Source organism: Eschrichtius robustus, chromosome 12 (assembly GCF_028021215.1).
Source record: "Eschrichtius robustus isolate mEscRob2 chromosome 12, mEscRob2.pri, whole genome shotgun sequence".
Classification (NCBI taxonomy): domain Eukaryota; kingdom Metazoa; phylum Chordata; class Mammalia; order Artiodactyla; family Eschrichtiidae; genus Eschrichtius; species Eschrichtius robustus.
The window spans coordinates 44670333-44695937 of NC_090835.1; the positions used below are offsets into that span (position 1 = coordinate 44670333).

At 41.3% G+C, this 25605-nt stretch overlaps 1 protein-coding gene and 1 non-coding gene across 2 annotated transcripts in view; both read left to right on the top strand.

The window, feature by feature from the left end:
• The window catches only part of MYRIP (myosin VIIA and Rab interacting protein), a 220533-nt gene that overhangs the window by 35788 nt on the left and 159140 nt on the right, over positions 1–25605 (top strand). Inside the window, exon 2 of the mRNA XM_068557723.1 lies at positions 5106–5249. Within this exon, the coding sequence (XP_068413824.1) occupies positions 5140–5249 (110 nt within the window). The 5' untranslated portion in view covers positions 5106–5139. The remainder of the gene's footprint in view (positions 1–5105; positions 5250–25605) is intronic.
• TRNAR-UCU (transfer RNA arginine (anticodon UCU)) lies at positions 1597–1669 on the top strand. The gene has a single exon. It is a non-coding gene; the product is annotated as a tRNA-Arg (tRNA).

Genomic DNA, 25605 nt, shown 5'->3' on the forward strand with positions numbered 1-25605 from the left:
CCAGAGAAATCCAGGGGCAGGAGCACGGGTCTGGAAGTCAGAGCATCTGAACTGGTTTTGTGTCTGGGAAATCACTTCCCTTTGGGCAATGAAAGAGTCATACTTCCGTGACCTCTGACTCATGGACATTGAGGCTTTTCCAGCCCTAACGATGCTCTTTCTCTTGTGCAGGGAATCTAATTGTGTTTCCTGTAGAAAAGGGAAGAAGCTTTTACCATTTCCCAAAAAGGGTTTCTCATTATTCTCTGTCTTATCCATTTACAGCTACTTTATTTATTTCTTTACAGAAACCATTTATCCCTCTTGAGTCCTGATCATTCTTTTTAGATTTGATATGATCAGAGTTATTATCACTTCTGTCTTGTACTAACTGGGCATCTTAGAATCTCATTTGGAATTCTCAGGAACCAAAAGCCAGTGAAGTGAAATGAAGGGGGCAGACACGTCACCTTCTGGGAAACTCCAGAGTGCCATTATCACCTTTAATGGGGTGTTTTAAAGGAAGAAGTCGGTCTGCATTTTCCCTGTGCCCTCTAATCTGTTTCTCCCTGCTCATCGGGAGACTAGAAGATGGCAGCTATGAAGCTTCCCCTTTCCTGAGCAGCCTAGGGGTGGGACCTTATTTCTAATTCACTCCCTCAGACCAGCAGGTGCTCTAGGCACTCTCCCCACCCATAATGTGATTATCCCTAGCCAAATCTTTTCTCTCCTCCACAGAGGTCCCACTTTGTTCTGTATAGTTTTATCACATTTATTCCTAAAAATATATGTATACTTGACTTTCTGTGTTTTTGAACTTTATATAAAAGGAGTCATACAGTTTGTATGTTGTACATGCATATATATGTGGCTTCTCTATCTCAACAGCATGTTTTTAAGATTCACCTATGTGGAATATACCTTCAGAATGTTCTTTTTCATTGCAGTGGAGTATTCCATTGGTATGAAACAAGTATACAATATTTGTTTATCCTTCTCCCTGCTTATGGATGTTTGGGGTGGTTTACAGGTTTTACTTATTTGTTTTATTTTTTTGTTATTTTTAATGTGACTGTTACTGATGTTCTTCTGTTAGGTTGAACTGTGTGAAATAGGCATTTTTATAGGCTCCTATTTATTTCATATGATTCAACCCGATTCCTATCTGTTGGTGCATATTTGCAAGATTATATCTGAGGAATATACCTAGGTGTGGCAGAAATGCTAATTCATAAGGTACATGTATCTTCAACTTTGAAAATGATGCCTAATTGTGTTATAAAGAGATTGTACCAATTTTTACTCACTATATCAAAATTGTCCCACCTCCTGTCAACACTTGATAAAGATGATTTTGGTGGGTGTGAAATAGGTTTTAATTGCAATTCTCTAGCTACCAATGACATTAAGCATCTTTTTATATGTGTATTTGCCATCTCTGTTTCTTCTTCTGTATAAAAATGTGGAAATGACTTTGGAACTGGCTAAGGGTAGAGGGTGGAAGAGTTTTGAGGTGTATGTTAGAAAAAGCCTAGGTTGCCTTGAGGAGACTATTGGTAGAAATATGGATGTTAAAGGTGATTATAGTGAGGTCTCAGGAAGAAAAACGGAGGGACTTCCCTGGTGGTCCAGTGGTTAAGACTCTGCATTTCTACTGCAGGGGGCGCAGGTTCGATCCCTGTTGGGGGAACTAAGATCCCACATGCCGTGCGGTGTGGCCAAAAAGTAAAATAAAATAAGAAAGAAAAGAGGAGAGCTGCAGAGAAAGCTTCTCTCATGTTAGAGAACGCATATATCATCATGAACAGAATGTTGGTAGAAATGAATGTTAGAGGTACTGGTCTCAGACGGAAATGAGGAAGATGTTATTGGAAACTGAAGGAAAGCTGTTCCTTGTTATAAAGCGGCAGAGAATTTGGTTGAATTGTGTTCTAGTGTCTTGTGGAAAGTAGAACTTGTAAGTGATGATGAACTTGGATATTTAGCTGAGAAGAATTCTAAAATAAGTATTAAAGACTGGTTTGTCCTTGCTGCTATAATAAGATGTGAGAGGAGAGAGGTAAATTGAAGAAGGAATTGTTACACTAAAGGAACCAGAACTTGCAGATTTGGAAAATTCTGTCTATCCATATTGCAAAAATGAGAAATTCTGTCTGTAGAGAGCAACAGAGGTGTGGCTGGACAGCCATTTGCTAAAGAGATTAGAGTGTGGCTCACAGATCCAGTCAACCATTGCAGCAGAAGCCGGGAATAGAGACGCCGTTATTCAGGACAGATCTGTAGAGGACCTCTTGTCTGATGGCTTGGCCCCTGTGAACCGCGTGGGAAGCTGACAAAGTTTTTGAGAATTTATATCAACAGAAACACTGCCAGCTTAGGCTAAACAGAGACAGGACAAATGAGGGAAGGCTGTTGGATTTCTGAGAGTCTACAGGATGGGCCAGTAGAGCTATTTGGCTACAAACATGCATTATCCTTCAGGACAAGGGAAGAATGATCCTGAAGACAAATCAGAGGTCTGCAGGGGTGCCACTGTCACCATGACCTGGGGGATGGGGCTGTCCCTCCTCAATTACCAAGGGTGGGCCAAGCTGCTGTGGCTACACCCAGGGCCAAGGGGGTGGGACAGCCACCCTGGCGGGCTCAGAGGACAGAGCATGGAGCCCAAGAGGATTATCCTTGAGCCTTAAACAAACAAAACAAAACAGAAACAGATTCATAAATACAGAGAACAAACTGGTGGTTGCTGGAGAAGAGGGGGTCGGGGGAACAGATGAAATAGGTGAAGGGAATAAGAGGTACAAACATCCAATTATAAAATAAATTAGTCACGGGGATGTAAAGTACACACACAGGGATAAAAATTATTAAAAAATAAACATCAGAGATTATGCATGGAAAAAAGTACACATAGAGAACATGGTTAATAATATTGTAACAACTTTGTATGGTGACAATGGTAACCGGACTTACTGTGGTGATTATTTCACAATGTGTAAAAATATCGAATCACTATGTGGTACACCTGAAACTAATACAGTATTGTCTGTCAAGTATAACTTAATAAAAAAAAATCTAATGGAATTTGCCCTGCTTTCAGACTTGCTTGAGACCTAAGACTTCTTTCTCCTTTCCAGTTTCTCCCAGCTAGAATGGAATGCCTATCGCATGCCTGCCTCACTGTTCTATTTTGGTAACAGGTAACTTGTCTGGTTTCACAGGTTCACAATGGGAAACGAATTTTGCCTCAGGATGAATCATACCTCAAGTCTCACCTATACCTAATTTAGATAATAATGAGATGAGAATTTGGACTTCGAGTTGATGCTGCAATAGGTTGGGACTGTGGTGGCTGTTGGGATGGGGGTGAATGTAATTTACATGTAAGAAGGACAAGATATCTGGGGGAGCAAAGGGTGAAGTGTTACAGGTTGAGTTGTGTCCCCTGCCAAATTCATACATTGTAGTCCTAACCCCAGTAACTCAGATTGTGACTGTGTTTGGAAGATAGGACATTTAAAGAGGAAATTAAGTTGAAATGATGGTGTTAAGGTGGGCCCTAATCCAATATAATTGGTGTCCTTATAAGAAGGAAAAATTCAGACATAGGTGTGCACAGAGGAAAGACCATGTGAAGACACAGGGAGAAGATGGCCATCTATAAGCCACGGAGAGAGGCTTCAGGAGAAGTCAACTCTGCCGACATCTTGATCTCAGACTTCTAGCCTTCAAGACTGTGAGAAAATACATTTATGTTATTTAAGCCACCTAGTCTGTGGTGCTCTGTTACAGCAGCCCTAGCCGATCAATACACCTACCTATATGCCAATACCACTCTGCCTCAATTATTGTAGCTTTATAATAAAGACATTCAGTATTGAGTAGAGGTTGTAAGGGTGGTCATTCTTGCCTTTCTCCTGATCTTAGGGGGAAACAGTCTTTCATCATTGAATATGATGTTAATTGTAGGTTTTTGTTGTTTTCATTTTTTAATGCCTTTTATATGATTGAGGAAGTATCTTCTAGTCTTAGTTTTCAGAGGGTTTCTATTATGAATGGGCATGGAAGTTTGTCAAATGCTTTTTCTGCATCTATTGAAATGATCGGATGATTTTTCCCTTTTATTTTGTTAACGTGGCAGATTACTCTGATTGATTTTTGAATGCTGAAACAACGTTGCATTGCTTAGATAAAACTCACTTGGTTATGTTATATAATAATGCTTTTGAAATCTTGCTGCATTGGTTCCACTAATATTTTGTTGAGAATGTTTACATTTACGTTTGTGCTGCCCTTCAGTTCTGGGCAGTTTTTTGGAATTATGTATTTGATTCATCCCTGGGTGCAGCCATTCATTAAAAATGATTTTTAAAAATATGGTTTCCCATAATTTTTAGGTGTGCACTGCTGGGAGGTGTGTCTTTGAAATATCATCTTTTCTAGTTCTGAGAAAATGTCTAAAAAGATTATTTTACTATATATATATGTTTTTTTGGCAGAGGAGAGTTTATTGATTTCTAGTTTATATTTCATAGTCATGTGATAAAAACTTCAAGGGATATAGTATATATAGGATGTTTTTTGACACTTTTATTTACTTATTTGGCCTGACCATGCAGTTTGCGGGATCTTAGTTCCCAGACCAGGGATTGAACCCAGGCCCCCAGCAGTGAAAGCCTGGAATCTTAACCACTGGACCGCCAGGGAATTCCCCTATGATTGTTTTTTAAGTATGATTTATTTTATCTTACAATTATGTGTGATATTTAAAATTTGAAACTTCAAACCATAGAACTTTAGAAGTTTTAGATATTGTGTTTTGGTGTTTTGTGGAAATCCACACCAGGTCTCATGTATGCTTCATTCTGTCGAAAAGAATAATTTATCTATTTTTTTCTAATTTAAGAGTTGGGATAAATGACACCGTTGATGACCAGTTACCTTCTCTTTTTCTCCACAGTCTTGCTGAAGTTGTCTGTAAATGTTTGTTGAGTATGAGAGCAGAGCAGGATACTATCTTATGTAAACACTGTGTCTAATTTTGTTTAATAACAACATTGGTTGATTTTATCCATGAAGGACTTTTATCTTGCCCTCAATCTGTGGTCTCTCCTTTGATTTCTCAGGTCTCGTTCCATTGTCTGTGTTTGGTGTTAAATCATGGGGAGGAAGCTGGACCTGTCTGGTCTGACCGATGATGAAACAGAGCATGTTCTCCAGGTGGTTCAGCGAGACTTCAATCTCCGAAAAAAAGAGGAAGAGCGGCTCAGGTGAGATGCTTCTATTTCCCACCTGGGTACAGTGAACCATATGTGGACAAGTGAAACAGGCTTCCTGAGTGTTCCTTGCTGCCAGCCCTACGCTCAAAGTCTTTATGTCATGCAAACACACAGAGGAAGAATGTCCTTCCCTTTGTAGTCAGGCTGGCCAGCTTCAACACTGGGCATCACAATGTCAGCTCAGAAATGTGACTGTTCACACTCGCAGTCAAGTTTGTGTTCGGCTTCTCACCCTGTAAATTATTAGCTCTAGAATGGATGGAGTTCATGCTGACGGTGGCTGTTTAGAGCTTGCTCCTGGCTTTAACTTTCTTGTCGGCAGGTACTACTGAAGAATAACCAAAATGTTATATAAGTGGGAGAATTAGATTCATAGCTGTACAATCTTCTGTTAGAGCTCTCAGCTACCATGGTGCAGGAAGAGAGCTCTGAAGACCTGATACAAGGAAGGTGACCACCAGGCTGGGATGGGGTTACCTGGCTCAGCATCACCCTCCTCATTTTATAGAGGGAAAAGCTGAGACCCAGAGAGGGGGGCCTTGTGACTCCTCTGCAGTTGGTATTTCCTCGTGGGATGTTCTTGGAAGTACTGTTGCTGCCTAAATTTGGAAGAAGTCAGAGTGATGGAAATGCGGTCATGTGTTGGGGTTTGTGTGTTAGAACCTGATGGCAGGTCATCATGAGCTCCCCTCCTCCATAAACCTGTTTTCCCTCGGGATTCCACAGGTTTGTCATGGCACTGTCTCCTTCCTTAGCCACTGAGCTCAAAACCTCAGTCTTTATCATTCCTCCCCTGACTTGGTCCCCACACAGGGCAGGGCCAGGCCCTGTTATTTCTGCCTCCTCAGCATCTCTCCCAGCCCTATCCCAGTCCAGCTTTCGTGGCTTTTCATCCCAGTCGTTGCAGTCACCTTCTCTGTGATCCTCCTGCCTCCAGTCCCCCAGGGTGGTGCCCCATTTCAGCTGTAACCATGCCCTTTCCCACTCTGCCTAAAATTGACATGGGTTGTTTTCCTTTGCCCTTGGAGTTTCTCAGACTTTCTGTTTCTGTAGAATATTTACCTCCCTTACTTGTAAGTACTCTAGTGTAATTTACTTTACTTCCACCATGATTTTTTCCCATATCGTATATATTTAATATGTGCTTATTAGATGGAAGACAAGAAATCTGTTAATTAAGTAGTTTTTTGATTTAAAAACCATGTGCCACAAAAAAAGACATATGGATCAATGGAACAGAATAGAGAGCGCAGAAATAAACCCACACACCTACGGTCAATTAATCTTCAACAAAGGAGGCAAGAATATACAATAGGAAAAAGACAGTCTCTTCAGTAAGTGGTGCTGGGAAAGTTGGACAGCCTCATGTAAATCAATGAAGTAAGAATACACCCTCTCACCATGCACAAAAATAAACTCAACATGGCTTAAAGACTTGAACATAAGACATGATACCATAAAACCCCTAGAAGAGATCATAGGCAAAACATTCTCTGACATAAATCATACCAATGTTTTCTTATGTCAGCCTCCCAAGGCAATAGAAATAAAAACAAAAATAAATAAATGGGACCTACTCAAACTTACAAGCTTTTGCACAGCAAAGGAAACATTAAACAAAATGAAAAGACAACATACGGAATGGGAGAAAATATTTCCAAATGATGCAACTGACAAGGGCTTAATTTCCAAAATATACAAACAGCTCATACAACTCAACAACAAAAAACAAACAACCCACTTGTAAAGTGGGCAGAAGACCTATATAGACAGTTCTTCAAGGAAGAAATATGAATGGCTAATAGGCACATGAAAAGATGCTCAACATTGCTAATTATTAGACAAATGCAAATCAGAACCTCACACCAGGCAGAATGGCCATCATTAAAAAGTTTACAAATAATGAATGCTGGAGAGGGTGTGGAGAAATGTGAACCCTCCTACACTGTTGGTGGGAATATAAGTTGGTACAGCCACTATGGAAAACAGTATGGAGGTTCCTCAGAAAACTAAAAATGCAATTACCATATGATCCAGCAATCCCACTCCTGGGCATATATCCAGACAAAAGTCTAATCCAAAAAGATACATGCACGCTTATGTTCGTAGCAGCGCTATTCACAATAGCCAAGACATGGAAACAACCTAAAGGTCCATTGACAGATGAATGGCTAAAGAAGATGTGGTACATATATACAATGGAATACTACTCAGCCATAAAAAAGAATGAAATGATGCCATTTGCAGCAACATGGATGCAACTAGAGATTATCATACTAAGTGAAGTAAGTCAGAAAGAGAAAGACAAATACCATAAGATATCACTTACATGTGGAATCTAAAATATGACACAAATGAACCTATCTATGAAATAGAAACAGACTCACAGACATAGAGAACAGATTTGTGGTCGCCAAGGAGGAGGGGGCTGGGGGGAGGGAATGGAGTGGGAGGTTGGGGTTAGCAGATGTAAGCTTTTATATATAGAATGGATAAACAACAGGGTCATACTGTATAGCACAGAGAACTATATTCAATATCCTATGATAAACCATAATGGAGGGGCTTCCCTGGTGGCACAGTGGTTAAGAATCCAGCTGCCAATGCAGGGGACACGGGTTCAAGCCCTGGTCCTGAAAGATCCCACATGCCACAGAGCAACTAAGCCCGTGCGCCACAACTACTGAGCCTGAACTCTAGAGCCCACGAGCCACAACTACTGAGCCTACATGCCACAACTACTGAAGCCCACGCACCTAGAGCCCATGCTACGCAACAAGAGAAGCCACTGCAACGAGAAACCCACGCACCTCAACGAAGAGTAGCCCCTGCTCACCGCAACTAGAGAAAGCCTGCGTGCAGCAACAAAGACCTAATGCAGCCAAAAATAAATAAGTAAAAAATAAATAACATTTTAAAAAAAATATGGAAAAGAATATTTTTAAAAAGAACGTATATATGTATAACTGAATCACTTTGCTGTACAGCAGAAATTAACACGACATTGTAAATCAACTGTACTTTAATTTTTAAAAAATCCATATGCCAGGCACTATTCTAGCTGTTGGATACATAACAGTGAGCAAAATAAGTCTTTGCCCCAAGGAGTTTATATTCTAGAGCTGTGCTGCCCATACTGTAGCCACCGACCATGTGTGGCTTCTGTGCACTTGTAATGGGGTGAGTCTGAATTAAGATGCACTGTAAATGTAACATACACACCAGATCTCAAAAATTGAGTACCAAAACATGTAAGATACCTCATTAATAATTTTTATAGGGACTTCCCTGGTGGCGCAGTGGTTGAGAATCCGCCTGCCAATGCAGGGGACACGGGTTCGAGCCCTGGTCTGGGAAGATCCCACATGCCGCGGAGCAACTAAGCCCGTGCGCCACTACTACTGAGCCTGTGCTCTAGAGCCCGTGAGCCAGAACTACTGAGCCTGAGTGCCACAACTACTGAAGCCCGTGCGCCTAGAGCCCGAGCTCTGCAACAAGAGAAGCCACCTCAATGAGAAGCCCACGCACCACGACGAAGAGTAGACCCCACTCGCCACAACTAGAGAAAGCCTGCGTGCAGCAATGAAGACCCAACAACGAAGACCCAATGCAGCCAAAAATAAATTAATTAATTTAAAAAATAATAATAATAATTTTTATATTGATTACATTTTGAAGTGCCAATGTTTTAGATATACAGGCTTAAAGAAAAGACATTAAAATTAATTTTTCCTGTTTCTTTTTACTTTTTTTTAATATGGCTACTAGAAAATTTAAAATTAGACATGTCTCACAATATATTTCTATTGGCTAGTGCTGCCCTAGAGGGAGGAGAGAGAGAGGAAGTAAATAAATACAAACATATTTATAAGTGTTAGGTAGTGGTGAGAGCCATGAAGAAGAATAAAGCAGGGAAGGGGGATAGAGACTGGCCAGGGATGGGCAGGGTGCTCTCTTTTGCACGGGCTGGTTGGGGAAGACTTCTCTGGTGAGACTTAAGCAGAAACTTGCTGGAGGTGAGGGAGGGAGCTGGGCTGCTCTTTGGGGTAATATCAAGCAAGGTGGAAGGAACAACAAATGTCAAGTTCTGATTCAGGGATGCGCCTTTATGTTTCCAGAGGAGCTGGGAGGGAGGGAGCCAGGGGAGTGTAGTAGTAGAACAAAGTCCAACTAAATCCTAAGCCCAAACCACGTGTAGTGAATCCAAACTCAAAACCACCGCAATTGTTAAACCTTTCCTTGCCTCTCTGCATTGCTTGGATTTAGGAGACATGAAAGAGTCTTCGAAGCTATGTTACAGAAAGTATTTTTGAATTCTTTAATATTTGCTTTAATGAGCATAAGACGCAGAATGGAAGATTTTTATTTTAAGGTTTCAAACTGAATTGTGTTTCTTTTCTCCCGGCCAGCTGTTCCTTATTTACCTAGTTTCTCTGGTTAGGTTTTGTGAGGGTAGGTCTTGGGTGTAGAGGTTACACAGTGTTTCTAATGATCTGTTCTTCAGTGTTGACATAAAATGTAGTAAATAGTGGTGAAAATGTGAATTAAATGTCCTCAGAACATATGATGGTAAGGGAAACAGAGAGAGTGGGGCTGAAGCATTCAGCACAATTAGGAAATAAATTCATGGAAAGATAACTAGAAGATATAAAAGCTGTGAACTGGCACTGAATAAAATATTTCATATTTTATATGAAATATCAATAGTTCATACTATTGATTCGTCATAGGAGTCCCTGTAAGGAGGATCCCCATTTACATGAAGGCACCCAAACACAGAGAGGTTACAAAGCTTTCTCAGAATCACACAGTTAATTGGGGTAGAGCCAGGATTCTGTTTCCCACAGCCTCTGAATTATACAGATGGGATTAAGCCTTTTCAAAACTGTTCTTCCATGCAGGTAGAAAAGCCCTGTCCCCCACTCCCCACCTTACCCCCTAATGAGCACAGTCACACCACAACTGGGTATGTCAGCTCCTGTGTATATGCACAGTCATAGGTCTTCCTATATAAAGAGACTATGTGGACCCCACTTCACTAAGATTATGTGCATTCCCAGCACTGGGGATGTGGGGTATTGAACATTTAATCCCATTAAAGGCTATACGCATAGTAGGACTATTTGGGGGGAAGACAGAGGACTGGGTGGGCCTGAGAATAGTGGACATGCAGCGGCAGACAGAGGAGGGGGTACTTATGTACAAACAAGTTCAATAGAGTGAGTGTTGATTGCATTTTCCAGGACACACCATAGTATTAAAACTAGATGGAGCACGTCGGAGAACAAAAGACATGTTGACCCCTTCTCCTACCTCCAGGGGCTTGGGGTCTAGACGAATCAGGTAAATGTGTAGAAAATACACACTATACTTGATTAATTTTATTCTTTGTTTTTCTTTCTTATCAGATGCTTTCATGCAGACATTGAAAAACAAAATGGTAAAGACCTTACAATGAAAAGCACCAGTCCTCCGCTCCATGTTTAATCGATTTTGTCCTTAGTTCTGTAGTCCTCCTAGCATTACCTCCATAAATCTAAAAAAATATGCTTATGTTGCTATTTCTCGATGTATCAGTTTTAGATAGTCTTTCATTTCTCTGTTCTGAATGGTGGGGATTTTGCTCACTTACTTAGACTACTTTTACCTTTTGTTTCTTGATGGTTATATTATTTGTGGTTTGGTTTTCTATTGGTCATCTTTCAAACAAACAGTATACAGAAACCTCTGGGTCTCATTCCATCCACATTCACCATCCTTTCTTGGTTCTGGCAGCACATGTATTCGTATGGCTAGTATGCATATGGCATCCCTACCTTCCATCAACCACCCCTTCCACTTTCCTTATCTCACATCTGTCCCTGCTGTATCTTTACGCTTACATATTCAAGGGCTGTTCTGCAAACATAAATTTGAGTCTTTCTTGTTTTGTTCAGAGGTTGACACTAATGTTGAAAATCAATAGGCAGCCCTTAAGTTATTATGATTGAAAATAGTGTTTGCTGCTCTCTTTTCCAGAACTTCATTGAAATCTGCAGGTGGCTCATTGGTCCCCTCCTTTTCTTTTCACTTTTATGAATTAATTACACTTTTATTTCTTCGCTGTCATTTTAAAGGAGTCTTGGGAAGGAGGGGCGGACACTAAGTGTTTGTTTAGTCTGCCATCTGGAACCTATTGGCCACAGTAACTTACTTGCTGGTCAGGGCCACGGAGGAGGCTGGGGGAGGTACAGACATGAAGGGTACTCCCTGTGTGCAGAGTGTACCCAGAGCATGTTCTGGGGTCACACAGAAGTGGATATAGGTCTTTGTACCACTGCTTAACACATCATTAGATGGAGGGAGCCTGACCCCTAAGACACCGGATAGAGGGGAGTTTCTGATGACCAGCAGGGGACTTTGTGTCCAAATGAAATAAACTTTTGTTGGGATAAATCACTGAGGCCTCAGGGTTTATTTGTTATAGCAGCATAGCCTAGTATTACATTGACTGATATAGTTTCTGGGGCCATCTGGCCCCTCATGTAGTAGAAGACACCTGTGGAAATATCTCCAGACTTACAGTAGAATCATAATTTATACCCTGTGATTTTATATTATCAGGCGCATTTGCAAACTGGTTTTTAAAATGAGTGTTAATTGCATGGTACTCTGGTGTTCAGACTGAGATGTTTATGAGAAAGCCACAGCCTTAAAGTTTCTCATTTAAAATGTGCTGGCCAGAAGCTAGTTAGCATCTGGGTAACTTCCAAAGATTTGCTGGTGCTCTAATGGACTTGGTCTGTGTGGGAGCAGTGGTTAGATTTGATGAAATGGTTTCCCGTAACTGCGACGGGCCATTAATTTTCCGGGTCTGCTGAACTGAGAGTGTGATTCTGCCTGCCAACGACTGCGGGGCCCAGGAGAGGCCAGGCCAGGGGAAGGAAGGGAGGGGAGGATGCAGAGCATGAGTGGCAGGGCACTTCCCGTCTAGTCTTTCTCTGAGAGGCTCAGTGGCCGTAGCCCAGCAGCTGCAGTGTGTAAATTCCTCCTCCTTGGGCCTGCGTTAAGAGGGGGATTAATGCACTTGGAGACCTGTTTCTGTTACTCACTTGCTGACACGGCCTGTGCTCTCTCTGCCACCTCAGTGACAGGATGTGAGGGCAATCGTCCATCCCCCAAGAGTCAGGTCTAAGTGAGAAAATAACTAAGAGCTGCCAGGGGGTGTGGAAGGACCACTGCAGGAAAGCAGAGAATCTCCCCCAAACTAGAAGTGCTTTGTGTTTCTAGTCTGTTATACAGAAACTCCTTTGAGGTTTAACCACGATTTTACAAAATAAAGAGAACACACTGCTTTTAATGAAATGAGTTAGGGATCTTCATTCAAAATTCATTTTAAACAAATTAAAATTTTAGTATGAGAACTTAATTTTTCAAGAAGTTTCTTTTTCAAAAAGTAAAACGGCTTTGTTCTCAGGGTCCTTAGTTTGGACAATTAAATTGATCGAATTAATTAACAAACACTCCTGGTCATATACTTCTTTGAAGCTGGAAGTCAGATTGCCTCGTCTTTACTCAGTTGGCATAAATATGCCCTGTGGTTTATGAAATAACTATGCCTTCACAGAGTGCATCTGCCCTGCATCTCCTCACTGGCCCCTTGTAGCTCCTGAGAGGCCACAATAACACTGTGGCACTAACCTGTCCAAGTGATGCATCTGCTGTCTCAGAGAGAGCATGCTGCAAGGCAGGAGTTCCTTCCTCTGCACCGCTAGATCAGGTTGGCTGGCCAGTCACCCGGCAGGGCTCTGAAATAACAGAGCCCAAAGCAGGCGCACTGTGTGGTGGAGTGGGAAGTCGGACACAGCTCTGTCTGAGAGTCACTTTGTGATGGAAGGCCCAGCAACTCGGAGACACCAGGAATGGTCCTGGAGACTTGTGTAGGGCAGGTGTGAGGACCTTAGAAGCAGGACGTGCGTAGCATAGAGCGTATCAATCTCAAAGCTAGAGCGGACCTCACAGATTTTTTAAAATCGCCTTTTTACTTATTACTGGTATTTTTAATAACGAAAAGGTCACATATATTACATCAAAGCTATTGGATATCCATTCATTTGCTTCACAATCATATATTGAATGTCATGAGCCTCCTGGGGAAACATGAGGGGGATGAAAGAGTGGGGGAGGGCGAGAGGGGTTCACAAAGTTAATAAGTGCCTAACCCTTGAGGAAAAGTCCAGAAGGTGAGCTAAGTCTGATATGAATAATTAGGATGCTACAGAGAGTGAGAAATAAAAGCATTATGGCAGACCCATGGGAATACTTTCATCTTGGAGATGGGAGGTAGGAAAAAGGAAAGACTTCCTGAAGGAGAGGTGCATTTATTTGATCCCTGAAGGTAGACAGGATTCTTTAAGTGGATTGAAACAAAGGTCTGTGCACCAGGGAGCATCCTGAGCGAAGTGATATGGATAGAAAAGAGGGCATGTTTTCTCAACCCCAATCAGGAGCTGTGGTGGGGCAGTGGAGGAAGTGACTGCTTTGACAACAGTCCCTTTTGCGCCATGGCTCATCGTGTGGAAGAGTGGTGTTCCAGGAATAGCAACCCCTCCCATGCCCAGCCACTGTGAGAAAAGAGCTATTCTTTCCAAAATGGGGAAAGTGAGGCTCTAAAAAGAAGTTAAAAACTGGCCCAGGTTGTACATAGTGAAAGGTAGAATCAAACCTAGGCAGTGTCACACCAGAGCTAGGACATCACACTGCCTTGGTACTGAAAACAAGGGGACCCAGGTGTCATGGGACAGAATGGGTGAAATTAGGGCCATCTTAGAAAATCTGGTACCTGTGCTTGCTAAAACTTGGGGTAACATTCCAAGGGATGGGAAAGTAGTAGGGTTTAAGTCAGGTTATGGGGAAGGGTAACTGGGACATTACAGTAGTCATTAGTCACACGTGGCACTGAGCCCTTCAAATATGGCTTATCCAAACGGAGATGTAGTCTAAATTACTCTGGATTTCAGAGCTCTAGTATGAAAAAGAATGTAAAGTATCTCATGAATAATTTTATATTGAAAACACATTGAAATGTATCTAAAATTACATTTTAAGTAAAATGTATAATTAAAATTAATTTCACCTGTTTCTTTTTTACTTTTTAAAACTGTGCCTACTAGAAGACTTTATATATATTGCTCACATTATATTTTTATTGGCCAGCACTGGTTTGGAATGCTAGGTTAAGCAATTTGGAATTTATGGGATCAGAAAGTAAGCTTTCTTCCCCAATTTTGTTTAAGGCTAGTCCTTTTCTTTGAGGTTTGTAGGTATCTGAAAGATCCAGCGAATGTCTTAGCTACCTAACTGTGCATTGGCCTTTGCTATCAACAACTGTTATATCTGCCATGTGAAGGTGATCTCAGAATAATAGCCTGGTATTGGCTTCCCTGTACAGTCTAAAAGGAAAGCACACTGTGATCGTGCCATATTCCCCACGGAGAGCTTGCCATCTCAGAATGGAATAAACCCTTTGATGTTTCTTTGAAATTAATGGTTGACCAAGTATATGTGATGATTTTTGAAATAAGAAAGTGGCCTTAGGATGTCCTCATATTCATAATTTGTATAATGTCTCTGGTACCATAAAACTGTAAGTTATCACATATTCGCCTGTGGGGATCTGCTTTTAAGAATGGCCAAGAGAGTTTGATGCTGCAAATGGACTTATAATGTAGAAAAAGAATCATACTGATGCTCTTATTTACTTTTTAATTTGTAACCCTTCAAAGATGTATGGTTACTAATTTGTAAATTCTGGATACCTTCTCCCCATAATCCCATATTCTTTAATAACAATATTCTAGATTGCTTTTGTGGCTCTAAGTTCCTGATCTTATTTGCTTTTCCACTCCCAGTGTCAGGGGCTCAATTCTGCTGGGCTCTGATAAAGCTTTTGTGGTACTAATTCTTGGCCGGACTTTCATTCCTCAGACCTCTGGCTCCAGAAAGCATTTCTTTGGCATTTGGTACACATAGAATTCAGGACTTGAAAGAGAATAAGGAGGAAAGTTTCTGAAGCTATTGTGCAAGCAGCTTTCTTCAACCATAGTAATTCAGGCACGTCCACAAGCATTTAGCCAGAAATGGTCAGAAATGCAGAGTTGGTGAACACAGGTGGACGTTGTGGAAATCAGAGTTTTACCTTCACCCTGTGCTGTGCTAGTGGAATGACAATTTCCTTGTCCCCAGGACCTTCTTCAGTTCCTGGAAACAGGCCCCTGCCTTCACCTCCTTACTCAGCTCCTGAAGAAAACAGGCCCATCTCGAACCTTCCTGTACTGTTGGTAGGAATGTAAGTTGGTGCAGCTACTATGTAAAACAGTATGGAGGTTCCTCAGAAAACTAAAAATAGAATTACCATACGACCCAGCAATCCCACTCCTCGGCATGTATCCAGACAAAACTATAATTTGGAAAGATACATGCACCCCTATGTTCATAGCAGTACTATTTACAATAGCCAAGACATGGGAACAACCTAAATGTTCATCGACAGATGAATGGATAAAGGAGATGTGATACATATATACAATGGAATACTACTCAGCCATAAAAAAGAACGAAATAATGCCATTTGCAGCAACATGGATGGACCTAGAGATTATCATACTAAGTGAAGTCAGAAAGAGAAAGAAAAATACCATATGATATCACTTATATGTATAATCTAAAATATGACACAAATGAACCTATCTACAGAACAGAAGCAGACTCTCAGACACAGAGAACAGACTTGTGGTTGCCAAGGGGGAGGGGGTTGGGGGAGGGATGGAGTGGGAGGTTGGGGTTAGCAGATGTAAGCTATTATATATAGAATGGATAAACAACAAGGTCATACTGTATAGCACAGAAAGCCATGTTCAATGTCCTATTAAAACAGGAGGGAAGGGGGCAGGGCACAACCTTTGAAGAAATGACATAGACCAAGGACATGACATAAACTGATTAGAACAAATGGGTCCAAGATGGCGGACAAGTCGACTTCCACTCGACCTTGAGCCTCAGTATACGCTCACTGTAACACATCAGCAAGCTAAATGACACACCTACAGGCACCATGACTGTTCCAAGGCCACTATAAGGATCAAAAAGTGGGCAGTGGCCCAATTCCTGGGAATCCCCACCCCTTCCTGAAATAGCTGAATACTCCTCCCACTCATTAGTCTATGAAATTACCCACCCCTATAAAAACTGACAACTCCATACCCGGGTGCTTTTCTCGCCTTCTGAGATAGCCCACACTCTGTCTGTGGAGTGTGTATCTCTCTAAATAAATCCACTTCTTACCTATCACCTTGTCTCTCACTGAATTCTTTCTGCGATGAGACATCAAGAACCTGAGCTTCATTAAGTCCTGAAACCAGGTGTGTGGTCTCAGTTGGAAGACTGTGGGTTTTGGCCCGGTTTGAGTCCCAGCCATGTGGGTCCAAGTCCCAATCTGCGTTTAGGCCGGGTTCGAGTTCTGGCCACATGGGTTCAAGTCCCAATCTGAGGTGCACAGTTTCACTATGATAAGCCATAATGGAAAAGAATATTAAAAAAGAATGTGTGTGTATGCATAATTGAATCACTTTGCTGTACAACATTGTATGTCAACTATACTTCAATTTAAAAAATGTCAGTGAGGATAGAAAAAAAAAGAGAGAGAAAGAAAGAAAATAGGCCCATCTCCTGGATCAGTTTCTGAGTTGATACCATCATGAAGTAAATTCATGAACCTCTCTGACTCTCGGAATAACTTTTAATGAGTTCCTTCTTTCAGGTGAGAGATTTCTGCTCCAGCCTCAAGATTCCCTTGTGGATGTCTGATTGATGCCTTAAATTCCCAGAAGAGCTGGGCCCCAGGTGCCCAGTGAGTCCCAGCCCTCTGCAGTTCACCATCCCTGCTGGCCTGACTCACGGGCTCCCATCCTGCATCAGCTATTCATGTGTGTGGGCCTAGGACCCAAGCCTCCTTCTCTGGCTGATTCTTATCCCCAGGCCTCAGGCTAGAGCTAGAGTAGCTGTCTCCTGTGTGTCTAGCCGGATCCTGTGTTTCCGGATGAAGTGACCTGCATAGGAGGTTGGCAGGGTCTGTGGTTCCAGCCATCTCTGGAGTTAGCACTAGAATGATCTGTCCTTGGCCTCTGCCACGTTCCCCCAAATGTTCGTGTGTGGTCAGCCCTTGTAGCTGTGACGATTACCCATAGTCAGCTCCCACCTTGCAGTGCTCAGCTTGCCTTTTACATCTTCCAGGCTGAGCATCTCACAGCTACCAGGGCCCACTCCCTACACAGCATAAGATGGCCTGGGCTGTGACTTTGCCCCTTTCCATGCCAGGAATGTGCCTGGAGCCCGGGCTTCCTCTTCCCAAGGCTGCCTGGTTGGAGGGACATGGTTTTGTGTTGCTCCCCAAATCCCATCTGCAGGTTCCCCTGCCCCACTGCCCTACTCACTGGAGCTGGAGCCTACCTGAGTGCTCCTGCCAGATCCTCACCCTGCCCTGAACCAGGGCCTGGGTTAAGGTCTCAGGTCAGACCACCCATGGCTATGGCTTGTCTCCCTGCCTGCGTACATCTGTGAGACCCCAGAGGACCTGCATTTCTCTAGGCCCTGGACTTGCGCCATGTGGCCCTGCCCTTCTGACACTCCCCCTTCTCTTCCTACCTTCCCCTTCTTCCTCTCTTGGGTTCCCGCCCCTGCCATCATCTTTATCTAGCTGAGTGGATCCTGAACCAGATCCTAAAAGCTTCTATTTCTCTGAGAGCATAAACAGCTTTGTGTGGTCCTGAAGCAGACCCGTAATATCCTACACTGCCTGCCGTGCTTAGGGGTATGTGTGGTGAGAGAGAGAGAGGGAGGGAGGGGGGAGGAGACAGAGTCAATTCATTGTCGACTGTATTTTAAATCTTCCTTCCTTCATACAGTGTTTATTCATTTTACATGAATCTCAGAGCAGAGGCACGGGAGTGGTATTTAATGCTAGATGCTCAATGGCACTACTTGTCTTGCTGAAAACATAAGAACTACAGGTTCATTGATGCTGGTTTGTTTTTCAACCAGAGGATCCTCACCTGATGTGTGACCTTGGGCATGTTCCTTCATTTTTTTGAGCCTCCAGTTTTTCCACTGTACAAGGAGGATGATGAGGGTACCTGACTAGAGTGTGGGAGGTTAAATGAATTAGTATGTGGGAAGCCCTGTGGACAGCGTCTGGAACATGGTAAGGACTCATAAGAACTCAGGGTGAGGTCTGTACATGCCTTGCTCTAGGCTGGTGTATCCGGTCCATGAATTAAATAATTAGAGTTCTCTTTAAATTTTCATATATATTTAGTAAGTTCAAATGGTTTTTATGGTTTAGCTTTTCCTAAAGCAAGATACTTTCCCCTTTTTTGCTATTAGATGATTCTCTACAAGCAGAATAGAAATGCTAGTGTTTGTTTTATAGCCGATGCTTAGTTATTTAGACCTTCAATGTCTCTCTTCATTTCGTATATTCACTTGTGTGCTGACCTGCTGTGGCCAGAGGAGACAGTTGGCTGCCAGGATGTTTTTTTCCTTGGAATCAGAAACTCTGATGCCTTTTATTTAGGGTGGTGGTTCTATTCATTTCTGTTTCCCTGCATACCTTCTATAGGAACTGTTCAGTGGCTTCTGTTTCTTTCTGATTGTAGAAACAAAATATTTCTACACGAACTAGAAAACAGGTCAGTGGGCAAATGAAGAGAGAGTTTCTGAGAAAATCACACTTTCCGCTTTGACAGCTTAAATACAAAAGGGAAGCTTTTAACTAGGAAGTAGAAGTTCTGAATACACACAGCTACCCCAGCAGGACTAACTGGCCTTAGATGCAGCCACTGAGAGTGTTTGTTTTCTCCTCGAGACACGTTTCTGCCTTGAAAGTGGTTTCCAAAGTCTTGCATGTCGCAGACCCATAGTTAGGGAGGGCTTCCCTACTGGGCTGCTTCTTCATGAATCACATGGGCCAGCCCGTATCCCCGAGTCCCTTCGCTCTGCTCTAGTCTGCCATTAAAGGCCTTAGTGTTGCTGATGTGCTCAAAATATCACCTAACACAGAGGAGATTCTGGTGAACTGTTGCCATTATTGAGAATGGCAAAGGATGCCTCTGGTCAGAAAGACTTTATCTGTTCTTCATGCCACCCCTTTAGCTATGGGAAGCCTGTCCTAGAACTGACATTATCAAACTTTGAAGTAGAGAAAGAATATTCCAGAATAAATGATGGAATTTTAGAGCTAAAGTGAAGCTTAAAAATCAGTCCTGAATTCAAGTTCAACCTGCTCATTTTATAAACAAAGCATTAAGTCCCCAGGAGTTAAGGATGTTATATAAAGCAACACAGCAAATGAACACTGGCAGTCTCGTCCTCTTTCCTCAATTGTGACAGTGTGTCTCTTGTTTAGTTTTTGTTTTCCAGTGTAGCTAGGTATTTAGTTAAATGTCAAGAGATCTACACCTCCCCTCCCCTCCACAACTAGTTTCACAGGAATATTTAAACTCACTGTATTGTTTAAATGAAGATCATCATCATTTAAAATAAATTTGTTCCAGATTACATGATACTATACATAGAAAATTTGAAAGATGCTACCAGAAAACTACTAAAGCTCATCAATGAATTTGGTAAAGTTGCAGGATACAAAATAATACACAGAGATCTCTTGCATTTCTATACACTAACAACAAAAGATCAGAAAGAGAAATTAAGGAAACAATCCCATTTACCATCACATCAAAAAGAATAAAATACCTAGGAACAAACCTACCTAAGGAGACAAAAGACTTGTACTCTGAAAACTATAAGACACAGATGAAATAAATTGAAGATGACACAAACAGATGGAAAGATATACCATGTTCTTGGATTGGAAGAATCAATATTGTCAAAATGACTATACTACCCAAGGCAATCTACAGATTCAATGCAATCCCTATTAAATTACCAATGGCATTTTTCACAGAACTAGAACAAAAATTTCACAATTTGTATGGAAACACAAAAGACCCTGAATAGCCAAAGCAATCCTGAGAAAGAAAAACGGAGCTGGAAGAATCAGGCTCTATGGCTTCAGACTACACTATAAAGCTATAGTAATCAAAACAGTATGGTACTGGCACAAAAACAGACATACAGGTCTGGAACAGGATAATGGAACAGGATAGAAAGCCCAGAAATAAATCCACGCACCTATGGTCAATTATTCTATGACAAAGGAGGCAAGAATATACAATGGAGAAAAGACTGTCTCTTCAATAAGTGGTGCTGGGAAAACTGGACAGCTACATGTAAAAGAATGAAACTAGAACATTCTCTAACGCCCTACACAAAAATAAACGCAAAATGGATTAAAGACCTAAATGTAAGACCGGATACTATAAAACTCTTAAAGGAAAACATAGGCAGAACACTCTTTGACATAAATTGCAGCAATATCTTTTAGGATCCACCTCCTAGAGTAATGAAAATAAAAACAAAAATAAACAAATGGGACCTAATTAAACTTAAAAGCTTTTGCACAGCAAAGAAAACCGTAAACAAAATAAAAAGACAACCCACAGAATGAGAGAAAATGTTTGTAAATGAAGTGACCGACAAGGGATGAATCTTCAAAATATACAAACAGCTCATGCAGCTCAATATCAAAAAAACAAACAACCCAATCAAAAATGGGCAGATCTAAATAGACATTTCTCCAAAGAAGACACTCAGATGGCCAAAAAAAATAGCACATGAAAATATGCTCAATATTGCTAATTATCAGAGAAATGCAAGTCAAAACTACAGTGAGGTATCACCTCATATTGGTCAGAATGGCCATCATCAAAAAGTCTACAAACAATAAATGCTGGAGAGGGTGTGGAGAAAAGGGAACCCTCCTACACTGTGGGTGGGAATGTAAATTGGTACAGCCATTATGGAGAACAGTATGGAAGTTCCTTAAAAAATTAAAACTAGAACTACCATATGATCCAGGTATCCCACTCCCAGGCATATATCCAGAGAAGACCATAATTCGAAAAGATTAAGGTGTTAGCATTTTGCCTGTGCCTTGCACAAGGCCAAACAGTAAAATGTAAAGGAGAAACTAGTCTTGCAGTTCCTTCTGTCACACCGTGCTGCTCTTTTCTTGGCTTTCACCATTAAGAAGGGACAGTGTAGCTTAAGGGATCAACAGATAACTTGAAAAGGTCATTGCAGACCAGACTGTCCTTTGTTCCCGCCCTTTCCTTTGTCGGTCACTGCTTGGCGTGACTGACCATGGTTAGGTTCTGGTCCACTCATGCTGAGGATTCCTTTATCAGCCACAGTTTAAATCGGGTGCACGAACCTGTCTGCTTCCCTAGTAACAACAGTCTGACTCTAGTGTGTTAATCTTCCAAGGACAGAGCTGCCTTCAGCTTTCTTGGGGCAAGATGCTTATTGGCCAGGACAACAGCAAGGGTGTTCCTTATGACTGGTATATTATTCCTATTGAAAAATAATCTTTTCTTACAAGTCAACTTTACACCAGGGTTTCTAGGCAGAGATCCAGCGCATTTTGCTCACGTCTTTGTCTCCAAACTTTAGAGAAGGAAGAGGGTGTGAACATCCCAGAGTGCCTTCTCTGTGCCAGGGATCCCCTGAACAGCATTTCAGGCCAGGGTGAAGCCTCTGGATTGGGATTCAGACACACTCCTGCTCTTTATCCTCAGGTCATGCCTGTCTCTGTTATGTGGGCCACCTGGTGCCTGCCACCAATCAGAGGAATAGGAGGTATACAAGAAGTAGGGGAGGGAGGGGTGGAAAGCAAAACAGGAAAGTACTCTGGCAGTTCAGTGTTAGAAGTGCTGTTATGAGGGAAATGTAGTCTTATAAAAGTGTGTACATGTGTATGTACAGTAGACAGATTTTTAAAAAGCAAACTGGCATTCTATGTATGTAGTTTCCTACCACTTAATATTATATTAAGCAATGTCCTGTGTCATTAGATAAGGCTGTTTTATATCATATTATATAGTAATATCATGTTATCTCATATATCACATCACATAGCATCATATGAATGTGTCTTAATCTGGTTAATCATGGCTTGATTAGTGGATATTTGGGTTATGATTTTTATAATATAAAGAATGCCACAGGGAACATCCTTGTATTTTGTGAAATTTTGTCATCTCCAATATTTTTTCCTTAAAACCCATTCCTAAAAATAGAATAACCGGCTTAAATGTGTGAAATAAAACTTTTCCAGGCCTCTGAGCCACACCACCGAGCTGGTTTCCAGAGCGTAGCTCCAGTTTTGTTTGCTCAGTGGTGAGACATTTCATGTTTGCTCCTGAAGTTTGTGGACAGCATCCAAGTGAACATGCCCCGTGCTGAGTTCTTTATGGCAAGTACTGTTTGGCAAGAGATCTCTGTTTATAGTCGATTAAGCAAATAGACAGCTGAGTTCCACGTAAGACATAACAATGTTAGCAGCCCTATAGACTCAGTACCTCTCCGTGCTTTCAGAATAGGAAATGTGTGTAAAGTGCAGGTCAGAATAACAGAAGAGAGACGTGTCACTCGAGTTTCCTTTGATCTCACTGTGTGTCAGGACTGAAAGGCAGAAAGGACCACCACTAACCTTCCAAGAAACAATAAGCTCTTGAGACTTGGTGGCAAAATTTTAAAAATGTGCTCTCTGACCCCTGCTGAAAGCCTTGTGTTTTACATGTCTCCTAGAAATTAGCTTTGTTCATTTAGGCCAGACGTGCCAGATGTTTCGATTTTATAGAAATAGGAATTAGATCATTTCTCTTGTGTTTTAGGTATATCAATTCAATCAACAAAGACAAATCATTTTTTAAAAAGTAAATGAGGTACTTGTTTTCTCCGGAGCAGCTTTCCTGCTGTGGACATGATGATGGAGCAGGTATGAGCACGCTTTTAGTTCTGATGACCTTGACTCTTGTGTTCTATAGACTTATCTAGGGCACCCATGATTGAGACCGTGTACAAAGGTAAGAAGCAATCTTAATGCTCTAGAAATTTCTTCATTCAGATTTGGATGAGACATAGCTCATTAAACTTTGGGGCATAATTGCTTTGATGGCTGACCATAATTTACGACAACATTCTCCTTTGGTCTACATTTTTATAAACCCCACCCTTCTGTTTAATATTATTAAAGTTTTATGGTGGCCCCATCCAATGAGGAAAAACAAATGGAAACACCTCATCATGGTTTCGTGTCCCTTTGGCCAGGTGGCGGTCCTGTTCTTGGAGCAGGTCCTTAGGGTTGGCGTGGAAGTCAGCGTCCCTTCTGTGTTGGGAGGAAGCTGTCAGTTGAAGATGGCTGCCCCGGGGGGCGGGCTTGGGGCTACATGACTCTGTGTGCTATGGTCCTTCTGCCTAGTGCTTGAAGTTTGGTAGCTGGTCTCCTGTCTCCTTTCCTTAAGTTACCCAGTAGAAGACCACTGCCCTCAGAGATCCGTACATTCCCCTGGAATTACCTCTCAATTAACTCTTCTGGTGCTTAATCATCATAAACCCTATTTAATATCTAGGCAGTGTAGGAAAGTGCCAGATGAAATTTCTTTTATTAGCAATAAGATAAGGTCCCCTGAAGCCTGTTAAATCAATTCTCATTAGACACTGATTCATAGGGCCAAGAGTTCACCAACTCTCTCCTGCTGTTACAATGCAGTTTAGGATTTAGATGGGCTTTGTAGAGACACTCAAACTTAATGGACTCTGAACCCTGCTCATTTCAGTATGTCTTAAATCTGTGAAGCTTTATAGCAATGGTGTGTGTTTTGTGGTATTCATGTGCTTTAGGGAAAAGAGAGAGGAGCCAGTATAATTTGGGACAAAAACCAGGACTCATCTGACTCACACGCCCACTCCAAATAGCCCCACAAAACCAAACCAAAAAAAACTGGGGACAGGAATTTGAAAGTACCAGGTAGCATGCTTTGGAACTACTGAGTTGGCCAAAAAGTTTGTCTGGTTAGTGAATACGTTGTTCAATAAAGTTCTTCGTAAAAATGAAAAATGTGTTTTATTTTTGCTTAAAACCGAACAAACTTTTTGGCCAATCCAAAATGAAAAATCATGCTCTAGTAGGCTCATATATTACTGGACGGGAGCATAAATTGTTATTTCCTTTATGGAGAGCAACATGGCTGTAACTCTCATAATTACAAATGCATATACCCTCTAACCTAGTGATTTCATTTCTAAGAATTATCCTAGAAATATACTCCACACGTTTGAAATGACATATGTTTGGGGTTATAATTGTAACATTGCTTAAAATATACACCAATAAGTTATTGGGAAAATAAACCATGCTATATCCAGACAATGGAATGCTAGGTTGTTATAAAAAAGAATGAGGAAGCACTTTATACTGATGAACAAAGATCACCAAGAAACGTTAAGTGAAAAATAAGACTCAGGAAAATGGAATAATACAATTTTATTTAAAAGGGACAAAAATTTTTAAAAAAAACAACAGAGAAACAGAGACAGAGAGAGAGAAATGGGATAAGAGGGGAAAGGGAGGGCGAGGGAGGGAGAGATATTCTGTATACGTATGAAATACCTCTGGAAGGATACACAATTTCATTTAACTGAGAGGATGGAAACTGGGTAGCTAAAAAACAGAATTAAGAGTAAACCTTTCTATACTTTCTAAATTTGAACCATGTCACTGTAAAACCTAGTTGAGACATTTTAAAATGGAACCTGAAAAACATTCTTAAGTGTCATAATTGCTTGTATGATGTTGTTGAATGAATACTAAGGATTCATCAAAAGTATATTTCCTTTTCCCTAGACTTGAAAATAATGTGGTTGTACATATACTTGGACCAAGTATTGTTTATGAGTTTCTATTGTTTCTTCTAAGCAAGGCACTCAGAGAAATATTTATTTTTGTATTTACTGTCCATCACTGTGTAACCCTGAAACTTTAAACATATGGTAGACTTCATTGATATTTTGCTGGAAATTAATTCTTCTGCTTTTATGGTGTTGATTAAATATTGGTATTTCTATTAGCTTCATAAAGTCTTGACTAAAACATCTGGAAGAGTGTCTGAGGTGGTTTGGATGAGCCTCCTTCCTAGCCATAAGGAAGGAGAGCTCAGAGAAATTAAAGGATGTGCGTAAGGTCTGCAGCTAGCCAGGGACCACTGGTGATTTTCATGTTTTCTTTGGCTGCCTTAAGAATATGTATTTGGCCCCCCAAAATTACAATTATACCTGTACATTTAACCTCATTCCAAATGCCTGTCAAAATAATAGGAGTTCCATCAACAAGCCAGAAACAGTCAGGGGAGTG